Source organism: Puma concolor, unplaced genomic scaffold (assembly GCF_028749965.1).
Source record: "Puma concolor isolate L17-30 unplaced genomic scaffold, mPumCon1.1.hap2 unalloc_scaffold_27, whole genome shotgun sequence".
NCBI classification, from domain to species: Eukaryota; Metazoa; Chordata; class Mammalia; order Carnivora; family Felidae; genus Puma; species Puma concolor.
Window position 1 is genome coordinate 372,480 of NW_028240233.1, and position 16,343 is coordinate 388,822.

At 38.4% G+C, this 16,343-nt stretch overlaps 2 protein-coding genes across 6 annotated transcripts in view; one reads left to right on the forward strand and one right to left on the reverse strand.

Annotated features, from left to right (window-relative positions):
- Positions 1 to 16,108, forward strand: part of LOC147571447 (EF-hand calcium-binding domain-containing protein 13-like) — a 157,988-nt gene extending 141,880 nt beyond the window's left edge. The window contains 3 exon segments of the mRNA XM_086696415.1: positions 413 to 466; positions 3,997 to 4,101; positions 15,865 to 16,108. Of these exon segments, the coding sequence (XP_086552541.1) occupies positions 413 to 466; positions 3,997 to 4,101; positions 15,865 to 16,007 (302 nt within the window). The 3' untranslated portion in view covers positions 16,008 to 16,108.
- The window catches only part of LOC147571450 (pleckstrin homology domain-containing family M member 1-like), a 191,938-nt gene that overhangs the window by 36,328 nt on the left and 139,267 nt on the right, over positions 1 to 16,343 (reverse strand). The gene's annotated exons all lie outside the window — the stretch shown is intronic.

Genomic DNA, 16,343 nt, shown 5'->3' on the forward strand with positions numbered 1-16,343 from the left:
GCACAGAAAAGAATATGAAGGCACGGGCGGAGCGGGGGGAGAGAAGTACAGTTGTAGTAAAAATCATGGGAAATTGTTGATTTCTTATGCTCTGTTTCACAGTTAAGAATTTCATGTGTTTGAGGGGCGCCTGGGTGGCGCAGTCGGTTAAGCGTCCGACTTCAGCCAGGTCACGATCTCGCGGTCCGGGAGTTCGAGCCCCGCGTCGGGCTCTGGGCTGATGGCTCAGAGCCTGGAGCCTGTTTCCGATTCTGTGTCTCCCTCTCTCTCTGCCCCTCCCCCGTTCATGCTCTGTCTCTCTCTGTCCCAAAAATAAATAAACGTTGGAAAAAAAAAAAATTAAAAAAAAAAAAAAGAATTTCATGTGTTTGAATCTCATTATGATCTCTGTAATTTGTACCTCATTTTACAGCTGATGGAACAGTTGAACCTAATAAACTAATGAATAAAGCTGAAACCGTTACAGGTAAGAAGTTGATATAAAACTGAGAGAGCAATGCTTTAAACTTCTTTAAATGTTTTATTGATTTGCGAGGGGGGGAGGGGCAGAGAGATGGGGAGACACAGAATCAGAAGCAGGCTCCAAGCTCTGAGCTGTTAGCACAGAGCCCGATGCAGGGCTTGAACCCATGAACCATGAGATCATGACCTTAGCTGAAGTCAGACACTTAACCAACTGAGCCACCCAGGCGCACCTGAGATAGTAATGCTTTTAAAACATATTTTTGCAACAGTATTCTTAGCAATATTTTTTAAATTATTGAAGTGTAGTTGACATACAACGTTATACTAGTTTCAGGTGTGCAATGTAGCCGTTCAATAATTATCTATTTAACTGCTCACCATGGTAAATGTCGTTACCATCTGTCATCATACAACGTTATTATATTACTGACTATATTCCCTATGCTGTACTTTTCATCTTTGTGACTCTGTTTACCTATTTCATGCATCCCCCCCCCCAACTCCCCTTTCCTCTGGCAACCAACAGTTTGTTCTCTGTATTTATGAATCTATGGTTTAAGAAAGTGCAACTGGGGGGAGAAATAGAGATAAAGATCTCTCTCTCTCTCTCTCTCTCAAAAAAAGGTTTAAGTGTTCTTGCTGCCTGCTGCACATCCCCGTCATCTCTACCCTCAACCCCTCTTTCTAATCAAACCTTGATAGGAGGTAAGATAGAAGAAAAACTCTAGATGTGTTGATGGGATGGGAGTGAGGGTATAGAAAAAACCAAGGAGACCTTTTGTCGTGCTTCCTATTTGGAACTCTGGGATGTCACCACCTCATTGGGTGTCCAGACAAGATGCCATTTTCACCAGAATAGATATTGTGGTATGGTGTTCTTAGGCAGAGGGAGGGCTGGAAACAGGCCGCCGCTTTGCCCCCTTTGGCTTTGTGTGGTATGAAGGATATCCAGTTTTCCCACGTACTCCCAGTAAGCAATGTAGAAGGTTTCTCAGAGATGGAGGTCAGTGGGTCTGCCATGGGACACCAAGTCAAAGGGAGAGGTGATCCCTCCAGAGGCTATGGAGTAGGCAGTATGGTCTCGGGACTAATAGAATACTTGACTGAGACACAGAGGACCTCATCACCAGTGAATGCTAGGGCTTAGCCAACCAAGTTAGTGAAGGAAGGACCAAAGAACCTTGACTTTGCTAAAAAACAAAACAACAACGACACAGACCACAACGACACAGACCACAAGTTTCTCAGGCCATCAACTTCAGCAGGAGATGTCAGGACTCATGAAATGGGCTGTCAGGGCTCATGAAATGTGGATTTTGTTGAAGAAGCTATCGAGAATCCAGAGGGCAACCCAAGGTCTGGCCGCCCTCCTTTACGGGCAGCAGGACCCCCAAGCTTTCCCTGATACTACGAGGAGGCCTCTCAGAGCGGACGTGCGGAAAGATTTGAAAAACTGAGAATTTCCCAAAATAAACTAGGTCAACCAAAAAGGAACTTTTTATATTAAACCGGAAGAAGCTAGGTTAACTCTATTTTTTAAGTTTTTGTTTAAATTCCAGTTAGTTAACATACAGTGTGATACCACTTTCAGATGTGAAACTGTTTCTCCGCCATCACCTGTTTCTCCTCCCCTCACCCACTCCCTTCAGGTAGTTAACAGACTTTTCCCCTCCTCTTCTTACCAAATAGGATACGGGAAGAAGGGGGAAAGGGAGCTTCCTTGTGTCATTTTTTTTTTTCCCTTTCAACCCTCTGGTTCACAGTAAAACGAAATGTTAGATTTTCAGGTTTGCTTTATAAAAAGTAGCTTTTGAAAATTAAAAAAAAACCCTCTTTCCTCTGAGTTATATAAATTCTATGGCTGAATAGGAAAAATTTTATGGAAGAAAAGGAATATGAAGAAGAAAAATACATGAGTACAATTTACAATGTCATACCTGTTCCACATGTTTCAACATGGCAGGATGTCACTCACAGCTGCTTCAAGGGGAAAAGATTTTGACCTAACTTTTATATTATTATGGAGATAGGTATTCCAGATGTATAAGCCAAATGAGAAAAGTGCTTCTTTATGAAACTTAAGCAGTTCTATGAATTCCACTTCTCTTTCTCTGTGATTTGAATTTTGCCTTGTCTTTAGCTAACAGGAAGCTGTATCATTGTGAAATCTTACCTTTCCAAGGTGAGATTGATGATGAATCAACAAACCACTCGCAATGGATCACTTATTGTCTTACTTCCTAATCGTGTGATAAAGAATCCTGATACTCTCCAACATATGGATTCAATATAATTGAAATTATTTTATCTTGGCAGGTTGTTTTCTTTGGGGCTTTTATATTGATCTTATTGATATGAATTTTAACAAATTTTCCAAGACAAGAGACAGAATTTATTACTGCAGGTTAATTGTGAAATGCAGAATAAGAATGTAATTATTCTGTGATTTTGGTTAGCACAGGCAATGAATCTAGTTAGAGCTAAAAAAAAAAAAAAAAAAAAGGAAGCCAATGCTACTTTGGCTTAGATGTAGTTATTAAAATGTATCACGCGGGGCGCCTGGGTGGCTCAGTTGGTTAGGTGACCGACTTCAGCTCAGGTCATGATCTCCCTGTTCGTGGGTTCGAGCCCCACGTTGGGCTCTGTGCTGAATGCTTGCCTGCTTCAGATTCTGTGTCTCCTTCGCTCTCTGCCCCTCCCCCGCTTTGCTCTGTCTCGCTCTGTCTCGCTCTGTCTCTAAAAAATAAATAAATGTAAAAAAAAATTTAAAACAAAACGTATCAAACGTCTGCTACATACCTGACAGAATTCTAGATCTTTTCATAAGTGTTATTTTATCTTCACAGAAGCTCTGCAAGATAGTCTCATCTTTGTTTCATACAACAGAAAACTAGGACTCAAAGTTAGGTTATTTACCTAAGTTCCAGTAGATAATAAATAGTAGAGAACAATATTCAACCCTTGTGTTCTTACTCCAACCATGGTGATGTTCTCGTTTCACTGGAACTGCCCATTTATTTTTCTTAAAAATGTTTAACATTTATTTTCTTTTGAGAGACAGAGACAGAGCATGAGTGGGGGAGAGGCAGAGAGAGAGAGAGAGAGAGAGAGAGAGAGAGAGAGAGAGACATACAGACAGACAGACAGAATCTGAAGCAGGCTCCAGGCTCTGAGCCGTCAGCACAGAACTAGATGTGGGTCTTGAACCCAGGAACTGTGAGATCATGACCTGAGCTGAAGTCGGACACTTAACTGACGGAGCCACCCAGGCGCCCCCTGCCTGTTTCTATCATAAAAATTATACACTGGAAACTAATTCTGTTCCTTTAGAAGTTTATGGTGTATATGGTTATTTTTCCAAAAAGGTTTAAGAGAAGTGAGCTTAATTCTAACCGTATTGAAGCCCTGCCGTAAACTGAAACATGTTCCATGGATCTTGCATATTTCTGCCAAGTCTATAATGAATGGGTAAAATATATGGAACATTTCAGCATTAGTAGGAATTTTCATATTTTTTTCTCTTTCCCTGAGGAGAGACAGTAGCTGTCAGAGACCTGGACGAGATACTAGGGAACATGGGCTTTGAACTCGCCAAAGAAGATTCTGGAGAGATGAAAAGAAAACTTCCACTTTATGGTGACTCATTTTAGATATAAAAAGTCTTTCAGGAAAATTTGGTCTCGAGGGTCTATGTAAGCGTTATTCTGAAACCAGATTAATTTTGTGATGTAAAATGTAGGGAAAAATGTAGTTCTAGAACAAGAACTAATCCTGTCTTCCATTTTCTGAATGTATATAGAACACAAAGCACTTGACTAGACTGATTCCAAGACCATCTTTCACATCTGGGAATGTTGAGGAAGCACAGTTAAACGATGGGAAAGGAAATAAATGCAAGCCCACTGTGTACCCTTCCCACATTCCCCATCATCCCTCTCTTCGGACACAGCCCCATAATACCACTGAAAGTTCTCTCCGGGCACCAGTAACCTGCCATTTGCTAGTTGCATTAGACATTATTCACTTTTCATTGGAGCTTTCTACGGTCTTTTGTATTGGTGATAATCCTCACCTTCTTGAAATTATTCTCCTTTGGCTTCTGTGTTTTTTTCCTCCTAACCTGGATCTTCTCATTTTTTGATTTTCATTTTGCATACTCTACCTGGGTAATCTCATCACTGTCTTTTGTTCAACCTATCATCTACATGCTTATGACTGTAAATCTGTGTTTCTATACAGCTTCAGACTGGTGTATCCAAATGCCTGCTAGACATTTCTACTTGGATATTCCATGGGATGCTTCTTTTTCCCAACTGAACTGAATTTAGAATTTAGAACTGAATTCAGTATTTTCCTGTCCAGTCTCCTAGTCCTGTATTCTCAATCTCATTTGTGCTCTCCCTATCCATCTATTCACCTAAGCTAGATATATGGAATTCATTTTTGATTCCCCCAATTCCTGTCAACCACTATCTGGATTATCTGTCACCTAATTTTGTAAGTTTTACCTTTATATAAACCTAAATTTAAAAATTACTGCACGCAGATGGGTAGATGGATGGATATGTGACAAGCCAAGTATAGTAAAATGTTAAATAGTAGAATCAGATGGTGGGCATATGGGTGTTTATTGCACAGTTCCTTCAACTTTGCTATATGTTTACAAATTTTCATAATAAACCATTGGAAAAAATCCCATAGGTAAATGCATCAGCTTCTCTCACTCCCTGCTACCACTGCCCTATTTTAGGTCCTTTCATTCCTGACTTCAGCTACTACAACGGCTTCCACAAAATATTAGACGTTAGAGTGATCCATATAAGATGCAAATCTGATGACATTCTGCACCAATTTAAAATCCTTTAATGGCTTTCAGTTAGGTACTTGGGATTGTCTCAAGTCCTTTTTATGGCAAACAAGCTCTTTCATTATCTGGGTTGGCCTTATCTGTTCAATCTAGTATTTTACCCTCACTAACATTGAACTTTTATTCCAAGCATACATATATCATGCTTTTTGTCGCATCTTTGTTTTGTTTATACTTTCCCCGCTATTCAGAGGGTTTCCCCTTCCCCTTTGTTTGACCTACTCCTCACCATTGCTTATTAGAGTTGAGGGCACTTTTTCTAGTAAGTTCTTTAAATACCCAGGCTCCATTAGATGTCTCTTCTCTGTGTTTCCACAATAACTGCATACATTTTTCATTATAATTGCCACATTGTGTAAATGTATGTTTATTTGCCTGTCTTGTCACTTTAATGTGACCTTAGAATAGAAAAGGTTATTCTGTATCTAGTACGTAGCAGAGTGTCTGGCCTATAAGTAAGCACCCTATAAATGTTGAGTGAGAGATGATAGAGTAAATGAGCGAAAAAGTGAATGATTCCTAAGGAAAACAAAAACTGCCTTTGGTCAGGCCACTAATACTTACTTCTAGTACATTGTAATCATTTGCAGCAATTCTGAGCAACAGGGAGAATCAGAGTATATTAGCAATGAACCAGAGATGAAAATAGACTTTTCTTCACTAGAGACTCATACTTAAGAGTCATAGCATTACCAGAATTGAGGGCCTTTAGAGAATTAACTTGCATGGATGGTATTTTCTATCCTGTTTATAAGGACTAAAAGAGCTGAGTAAAAGCATATTTTTCCATGGGCCAGACTTTATGGTTCAAGGGTCAAAGGCCAGCTTACTAAAATAGAATCAATGTCTTGGGGCACCTGGGTGGCTCAGTCGGTTAAGCGTCCGACTTCAGCTCAGGTCGTGATCTCACAGTCTGTGAGTTCGAGCCCTGCGTCAGGCTCTGTGCTGACAGCTCAGAACCTGGAGCCTGCTTTGGATTCTGTGTCTCCCTCTCTCTTTGCCCCTCCCCTGCTCCTACTCTGTCTCTCTCTGTCTCAAAGAAAAATAAATTAAAACATTAAAAAAATTTAAAAAAGTAAAATAGAATCAATGTCATAAAACTAAGAATTAAGCAATTCAAGTGAGCCCAAATGGTGATGTGGAATAATGAAATGTAGCTTATTTCTGGTTTCTTATTTTATAATTTTTTAAAGAACCTGCTTTGTATCTCCATTATGTCTTATTTTTTAGCTAAAGGGAAGACTGATCTAAAAACATTGATAGATTCAGTACAAGTTATTACAGGTCAGTGAGAAATTACTATAAATATGAGATCCCAAGTCTACACTAAATTATATTTTTTCCTGTGATAAAGATTTTACTGAAGTATGAAACACGTAATTACTACATTGTGTAATGTGTCCAGCTTAAGAATTATTACCAAGTGAACATACATCTTTATCTATCACCTGGATGAAGGAATACATTATCAATAATACAGAAGAGCCACTATACCACTTCACAGTCATGTCCTCTGGACTCTCTGGAGGTAACTGCAGCCTGTATTCTAGGACCACAGATTAGTTTCACCCGCTTTTGAAATTTGTATAAATGCAGTCATCTGATCTGTGTTCCATGATGTCTGACTTCTTTCATGTAACATTGTATTACATCTTATTCTCTGAGATTTGTCCACATTGTTGCATGTAGCGGCAGTTTGTTAGTTTTCATTGCTGCATATTGTACAGTCAAATTATAGTCAAGGAGATCTTTAGAGAATGTGCGGTAGTAGGTAAAATGATTTCTGACTAGCTCGTTGTACCTGAATTGCCGTGCGATATTCCACTGGGTCAGTATACCACAAGATATGTATCCAGTCTACCATCACAGGACATTTCTAGTGTGGAGCAGTTATGAAGAACATATTGCTATGAATATTCTTGTATATGCCTTTTGGTGAACATATGTGCACAATTCTAGGCCATCCACCTAGAAATGAAATTTCTTTGTTGTAAGATGGGATTGTGTGTACTTGAGTAGATATTGTCAATCCATTTTCTAAAGCAGTTGTACCATTTGACACATCAACAATTGCTTTACATCCTTGCTAATACTTGGTATTATCTCTCTTCTCCATTGTAGCCATTCTGGTGAGCATGCTGTGGTATCCCACTGTTATTTTTGGATTTCCCTAATGATTAATGATGTTGAGCATTCATGTTTACTGGTTATTTGGATACCTCTGCTATAAAGCTCCTTTCTTTTTTTTTTTTTTTTTTTTTAATATTTTTTTCGACGTTTATTTATTCTGGGGACAGAGAGAGACAGAGCATGAACGGGGGAGGGGCAGAGAGAGAGGGAGACACAGAATTGGAAACAGGCTCCAGGCTCTGAGCCATCAGCCCAGAGCCCGACGCGGGGCTCAAACTCACGGAGCGCGAGATCGTGACCTGGCTGAAGTCGGACGCTTAACCGACTGCGCCACCCAGGCGCCCCTATAAAGCTCCTTTCATGTCTGTTGCCTATTTGCTTGGATGTCTGTGTTCTACATACTGAATTTTTAAAAAAATTTTTGTTTTTTAAATTCAAGTATATGTATCATAAGGTGTTATATTAGTTTCAGGTATACATTCTAGTGACAGCTATACATTATTCAACAGCTCTATACATTACTCAGTGCTCATCAGCTAAGTGTACTCTTCAGTCCCCATTACCTACTTCACTCATCCCCCAACCCACCCACCCATCTGCCTCCTGGTAACCATCGGTGTGTTCTCTGTACTTCAGAGTCTGTTCCTTAGTTTCTCTCACTCTTTTTTTTTCTCTTTGTTTGTTTATTTCTTAAATTCCACATATGAGTGAAATCCTTTGATATTTGTCTTTCTCTGATTGACTTATTTCACTTAGCATTATAGTCTCTAGCTCCATCCATGTTGTTGCAAATGGCAAGATTTCATTCTTTTTATGGCCGAATAATATTCCATTACATATATATTCCATTATATATATATTCCATTATATATATAATTTCCATTATATATATATTCCATTATATATATAATTTCCATTATATATATATTCCATTATATATATATTCCATTATATATATATATATTCCATTATATATATGTATGTGTATGTGTGTGTGTGTGTGTGTGTGTGTGTATATATATATATATATGTGCGTGTATATATACACACACACACACACACACACACACACACACACTACATCTTCTTTATCCATTCATCAGCTGATGGACACTTGGGCTGCTTCTATAGTATGGTTATTGTAAATAATGCTGCAATAAACATAGAGGTGCACATATCCTTCTGAATTAGTGTTTTTGTATTCTTTGGATAAATACCCAGTAATGTGATTACTGGATCATAGGGTAGTCTATTTTTAATTTTTTTGAGGACTCTCCATAATGTCTTCCACAGTGGCTGCACCAGTTTGCATTCCCACCAACAGTGCACGAGAGTTCCTTTTTTTCCACATCCTCACCAACCCTTGTTGTTTCTTGTGTTTTTGATTTTAGCTATCCTGACCGGTGTGAGGTGATATCTCATTGTAGTTTTGATTTGTGTATCCCTGATGATAGGTGATATTGAGCTTGTTTTCACATGTCTGTTGGTCATCTGTATGTCTTCTTTGGAGAAATGTCTGCTTGTGTCTTCTGCCCATTTTTTAATTGGTTTATTTGGGGCTTTTTGATGTTGACTTGGTGTAAGTTCTTTATACATTTTGATACTAACTCTTTATCAGATACATCATTTGCAAATATCTTCTCCCATCCAATAGGTTGTCTTTTAATTTTGTTGATTATTTCCTTTGCTATGCAGAAGTTTTTATTTTGATGGCATCCCAATAGTTTATTTTTGCTTTTATTCCCCTTGCCTCAGGAGACATATCTAGAAAAAAATGTTGCTACGGCCAATGTCAGAGAAATTACTGCCTGTGCTCTTTTCTAGATTTTTATAGCAGTAAGTCTCCTATTTAGGTCTTTAATCCATTTTAGTATCCCTTGGTGTGGGGTGTAAAGTGGTCCAGTTTCATTCTGTTATATGTAGCTGTCCAGTTTTCCCAGCACCATTTGTTGAAGAGATTGTCTTTTTTCCCATTGTATAATCTTTTGTCAAAGATTAATTGACCATATAATTGTGGATTATATGCCTAAATATGCTTTATATGCTTTCTACCCTTTTCTATTGGTCTATATGTCTCTTTTTATACCAGTACTATATTGTTTCGATTGCTACCGCTTTGTAGTATGACTTGAAATCTGGAATTGTGATACCACCCGCTTTGTTCTTCTTTGTCAAGATTGTTTTGGCTGTTCGGGGTTTCTGAGGTTCCGTATAAATTTTAGGACTATTTGTTATATTTGTTACTGGTATTTTGATAGAGAATTCATTAAATCTGTAGATTGCTTTGCATACTATGGACATTTTAACAGTATTTGTTCTTCTACTTCATGAGCATGGAATATCTTTCCATTTGTTTATGTCATCTTCCAATGTTTTCATCAATATTTTATAGTTTTCAATGTATGGGTCTTTCACCTCTGTGGCTGAATTTACTCCTAAATATTTTATTATTTTTGGTGCAATTGAAAATGGGATTGTTTTCTTAATTTCTCTTTCTCTACTTCATTATTAATGTGTAGAAATGCAACAGATTTCTGTATATTGATTTTGTACCCTGTAACTTGGCTGATTTCATTTATCGGTTCTAGTAGCTTTTGGTGGCTTTTGTAGTTCTTCTTTGTTCCTTTCTTCTCTTGCTTTCTTCCGTTGTGGTTTGATGGCCTTTAGTGATATGCGTCAATATCTTTTTCTTTTGTTTTTTGCATATCTATTACACGTTTTTTTATTTGTGGTTGCCATCAGGTTTATATATAATATCCTATGCATATAAGCAGCCTATATTAGGTGCTGGTTGCTTAAGTTTGAACCCATTCTAAAAGCACTAAATTTCTCCCCTCCCCCCCCCCCCACACACACATTTTATATGTATGATTTCATATTTTACTTCCTTTTATTTTGTGAATTCCTTGACTGATTTCTATAGCTATAATTGATTTTACTGCTTTTGTGCTTTAACTTCCATACTGGTTTTATAAGTGATTGATCTACCACTTTGGTTATGTTTGTATGCCCCCGTGAATTTTTTTCCTTTCCTAATTTGCTTGCTCCTGATTATGGCCTTTCCTTTCCAAAGAATTCCTCTTAACATTTCTTGTAAGACCGGTTTAATGGTGAGGAATGCCTTTTACTTTTGTTTGTCTGGGAAACTCTGTCTCTCCTTCTATTCTGAATGATAGCCTTGCTGGATAGAGTATTCTTGGTTGCAGGTTGTTTTCTTTCAGCACTTTGAATATATCATACCACTCCCTTCTGGACTGCAAAGTTTCTTCTGAAAAATCAGCGGATAGACTTAAGGAGTTTCCCTTGCATATAACTTTTTTCTCTTGCTGCTTTTAAAGTTCTCTCTTTACCACTATTTTTTGCCATTTTAATTATTATGTGTCTTGGTGTAGACTTCCTTGGGTTTATTTTGTTGGGGACTCAGAGTCTTCTGAATCTTGATTTGTCTCCTTCTCCACATTAGGGAATTTTTCAGCTATTATTTCTTCTAACAAACTTTTCTGGCCGCTTTTCTCTCTCTTCTCCTTCTGGGATCCCTATAATGCTAATGTTATTACATGTGATGGTGTCACTGAGTTCTCTATTCTCATTTTATATTGTTCTTTTACTCTTTCCTTTTCAGCTTAGTTGCTTTCCATTACTGTTCTTTCAGTAATGATCTGTTCTTTTGCTTCCTCTAGTCTACTATTTATTCACTCTAGTGTGTTTTTAATTTTAGTTAATGAGTTCTTCATCTCTGGTTCTTTTTTTGTATTTTCTCATATCTTTGTTGAATTTCTCACTATGATCCTCTACTCTTTCCTCACATCCAGTAAGTACCTTCATGACCATTACTTTAAATTCTCTATCGGGTATATTGCTTATCTCTGTTTCATTTAGCTCTTTTGCTGTGATTTTGACCTGTTCTTTCATTTGGGACATAGGCCGCAGCTTCATTTTGTCTAACTCCCTGTGTCTGTTTCTATGTATTGGGAAAGTCAGCTATGTCCCTGATCTTGAAAAAAGCGGTCTTATGAAGAAGAGGCCCTGTAGTGTCCTGTTGTGTAATGTCCCCTGTTCACCAAAAACTAGCATTTCAGCTGTCTTCTCTGGGTGTTGCATGCCCTAGGGCTGTGATTGTTGAGTCATGTTTGCCATCAGTTGTCATCTGCAATGGCCTTCTTTGCCTGTTGTGGACAAGGTTTGGTCCCTGTGATGCTAAAGGGCCAGTCTGGGGCCACCTTGGGCTTGAGTTGGGTCAGACCAGATGCCTGCCCTCACCCCATTTGCCAGAGCTGTGGTTGCACCAAACATCAGGGTGCTCACTTTCTGCTGCCCGCTGTGAGATCTTCATTGGTGGGTAGAGCTGGCAGTCAGAGGTCTGTACCCATCCCAGAGCTGGGAATATAGTCAAACTGATGTGTGTGATTATGTTCCCTCTCCCAGGGCAAGAGTCACTTGGGAGTGGTCCTGGACAGTGTTGGAGCTGCCTGCTGCTTACAAAATGAGAGGCATCTAGTGCTGCTTTGGATGGACTCCTGCCCAGTGGGGATGGTTGGAGGGGGCAGTCTGCAGGAGAATGCAGGGGTGGGTCAAGCGGTGTTAGCAAGCTACATGGCAAGTGTTCCAGCTGGTTCCTGCAGCTGTCTGGGTATCTGGATTAGGGTGAGGGTAGGGGAGAGAAATGGTGCCTGCCAGGTCTTTTATTCTTGGAGAAGTCTCCTAAAGATCCCTGCCCTTCCAGGAGAAGTTCTGAGATTAGTAAATAAATCTCCTTTCTCTATATCCCAGCCACTTTTCAAACTGCCACTTCTATGCTGGATCCCTGCAGGGCTGTTTGTTATGCTGTCTCTTTAAGGATGGAGACTGTTTCCTCTTGCCCTCCAGCTCTCCCAGAGCCAAGCCAACTGATTTTTAAAATTCTAGGTGTTAAGCTCCAGTGATTGTAAAAGTTAAAAAAAAAAAAAGTTAAGCCCCTCTGTCTTTCAAAGCCAAATATTATGGGGGTTTGTCTTTACAGTGCAGGTCACCCATGTCTGGGGTGCCTGGTAGGAGATCTCTTCCTCTCCCTTTTCCGTGCTTGTGGCGTCCCTCACATTTGTGGTTGGTTTTCCTGGGGGTCTGGTTCTAACCACATCTCCATTATTCCTCCCATTCTTTTCATTGTGGCCTCTTCTCTTCAATTAACTGTGGGGGGTCTGTTCTGACAGTCTTCAGGTTATTTTCTGGGTTGGTTACACTGATATGGGTGTATCGAGGGGTATCCATGAGACAAATGAGCTTAGGATCCTCCTACCTTGCCATCTTTCCCAGAAATTCATATTGCATTTTTCGTTTATCTTTTACCTGTTTGTTTGTTTTTTTTTTTAATGTACTCTAGATACAAGTCCCTTGCAGGTTATATAAACTATAAATATCTTGCTGTATAGTTTGACTTTTCACTTATATTTTATCGTCTTTTTTTTTGATAGGGAAAAATGTTTTTTAATTACACACTCAATCCATTGGATGTATTTCAAAATACCCCCCAAAACACTTTTCTTCATTTATCAGTGAAAGAAGTTAGAAAGTAACGTCAAAAAAATAGCATATGGCAATCAAATTTCCCTGAAAGTCACAGTCACATATAGAGTACATCCTAGAAAAGAGGAGGGGCCAGACAGGTTCTCCCTACTTTCAGGAATTTCATCCAGTACTGGGCCTACTCATGGGTGGAGAGAAAAGGCAACTTTTAACTATGAGTATGTTATTAAATGAGGCATTTACTATACTCCTTCCTAAGAGCACCAGGTGGGGGACAAGTGTTCTAAACTTGATCTAGGAAATGGAATGTGGAGTCAGTCCATCCTCTTCCCCCTAAGAGCTGTCCAGTGGCTAATGAATTTAAAAAGCATGACTAAATAAAAACAAATGCCCACATACTCTCTCCTCCCCGCCAATAAAGGTAAAAGAAAAAAACTGGATTTCCCAGATTGTTCTCCAGAATAATAGTTGCTTTATATATTTGGTATAAGTGGGATGTTAAAGTCCTTTACTGTTAGTTCATTGCTATCAATTTCTTCCTTTACATATCTATTAATAGTTGCTTTATGGATTTGGCTGCTTTCATGTTGGGCACATAAATATTTGCAACTCGAGAGTGGATGGAGCCTGGGAGTAGCTTTAACAACCCAAATTCGTCGATTACAGAGTCATCACAAGCATGCCTTGCTTTTAAACAACAAAAAAAATATTTTTGAAACAACAAGATAAAAACCTAGTACTAATCCCTTTCTGACAATACACAATTACTGAATTAACTAATATTGAGAAAGGGAAGGGAATCATACCTATGGGCCTTGTCTCACACAAGTGCATGTTTGTAGGTGCAAGGCACTTGTCATTATTGCAGAAATGAATTTGAATTTTTCATCTTTAGTTTAACATTGCTTTTAGTACAATGCTGACACCAGCAGTGCAGAAAGGGCTCTGGAGAGTTGTTCATAGCAGCAGCTCTCCTTTGGTTCTGGAGGCCCCAGGCCAGCCAATATTGCCTCGTCACATACATTCTTTAGGCCTTTCTGTGAGTGCAGAACCCGCCACATATTTGACCACCTTCAGGTCATGGGCCAGCTTTTCACATCATTTCGGCAGTCTCCGGAGGGATAGACTTCTCTTTGTTCTTGGTTTCTCAGTCGTAGAGGAGTCATCTTTAAGATCAATTTGGGTCCCGACAAGCAAGAAAGGAGTCTTGGGACAGTGGTAAGTTATCTCAGGCACCCACATTTCCTTCACATTTTCGAATGAGGAGGCAGAGATCACTGAATAACAGACTGGAATACATTTGTAGAAATGTATTCGTAGATACATTGAAATACGTTTGTAGAATAACTTGGCAGTTGTAATCTGTCATAGTCCTCTTGCCCCGCAGTATCAGAAAGTCCAAGAGTGTATGGCCCCCTATCGATCATAATGGTGACTGCATAGTTGTCACCAAGAGTCGGTACATCCTCGGAAATGTGTTTGTTGTGTAGGATATCAGGAGTCATGTTTTACCAACAGCAACGTCACCCACAACAACGCACTTAATTGTCTGCATTACTGAAACAATTTTGAATCCACTTTAAATATTTCAAATTCGGTGGTGATCTCAGCTTCTCCGCGGGGGCATTGGCAGTGCTGTGTGGTGTCTCCTCTTGTATTTTATCTTCTGATGAACAAAAGTTTCTCTTTGACACGTAGTTGAATTAGTCAACCTTTTTTCTTTTATAGTTAGAATGTTTGGGAGCCTGTTGAAGAAATCCTTCCATACACCGCGGTCATGAAAACGTCTCCTATTTTATCTTGTGGGAGCTTTATTATTTTCCTTTCACATTTAGATCTATAATCCACTCAATTGATTTTTCTACATGATGTGGGATAAGGGTCCCTTTTTCTTCTAAATGGATATTCACCATTTATTGACAAGATGATCCTTTCCCTACTTTAATGTAAGGCTAGCTTTTTCATAAATCAAAGATAATAAACGTGTGGACTTTTTATTCTTTTTGTTCTTTGGTCTATCTGCTGGTCCTTGCACCAGTATACCTACTCTTTTAATGTAGATTTAATCTGTCTTGATATCTGAAGCATAAATCCTCCCAATTTTATTTACTTCTCTAAACTCTTCTTGGCTATTCTTAGTAATGTCCTTTTTGTCATTAGAAATATTTATTCTTTGTGCTTTCTCTCTTTTTTTCCTTTGTCAGTCTTAGTGCGGGTATGTATCACTTTTGTTGGTCTTTCCAAAACCCAACATTTGGCTGTATTGATTTTATTTAAAGTTTGCTTTTCATTTCAGTAGTTTCTGCTTTTGTCCTTAGAACTTTTCTTCTCCTTTTGAGGGGTTTAATTTGCTGTTCTTTCCTAACTTTTTAAGATAGAACCTTGGGTTATTGATCTTTTCATCTTTTCTATTACATGCATTTAAGGCTGTGAATTTCCCTCAGCACAACCTTACCATATCCTTTAAGTTTTAATATGTAATATTATTATTTTTACTCAATTCAAAATATTCTAACTTCCAGTTTGGTTTATTTTTTTGACACATGATTTATTTAGAGAGGCATTCTTTAGTTTCCAAAGTTAGGGGAGTTTCCTAGTAGCTTTTGCTATTGATTTCTAGCTTAATTTCCATACCCTATATTAAGTTATTTGTACCGATCATCTTTATTATTCTAATAATTTTTAAATTATATGAACCTTATTCAATTGTGAAATATTACTTTATAACCATTATTATGGGAGCATCTCTTTTGCCAGTGTTAAAGAAACACTGTTCATTTTGTGTCTGTAGCTGACTGCTTATTTTTTAGCAGGTATCATTATGCTTTATTTCTCTTTAATAACTGGAAATTATGCTATTTTTTAAAGTGTCATCTTTCTCTACTTCTTTTGTTCTGCAGGAGGAGAAGTTGACCTCAGTGACCTGGAAAATGTCTTGCAAAATATGGGGATAGAGTCCTCACCAGAGCATTCGGAGCTAAAGAAATTACTTCCAATTAATGGTGGGCATTTCAAATATCAGAATAGTCTTCAAGAGAGTTAATATAGTCATCCAGGGAGTTGTTCAGCCATTGCAAGTATCAGGTAGAATCTTGAGGGAATTAGAATTATAGCCTACAAATTTTGTATAATCCAAATCTCCATGTTTATTCTAGATCACTTAGAAGTTAGAGTTAAAAATATCCATAATTCTAAAGATAATTATTTTTCATATTTAGGAATACATAAATTGCCATTTAAAAATATGTCAAAATCAAGAGGCTCATCAATCATCAGTCTTGCCATCTGGACTAAGGAATATTGATAGTTATTTTTCCTTCCATTGAGATGCCTTGGGTTAAGACCTCTAGGACAAAGGAGGAGGACGAGGAGAGATGTA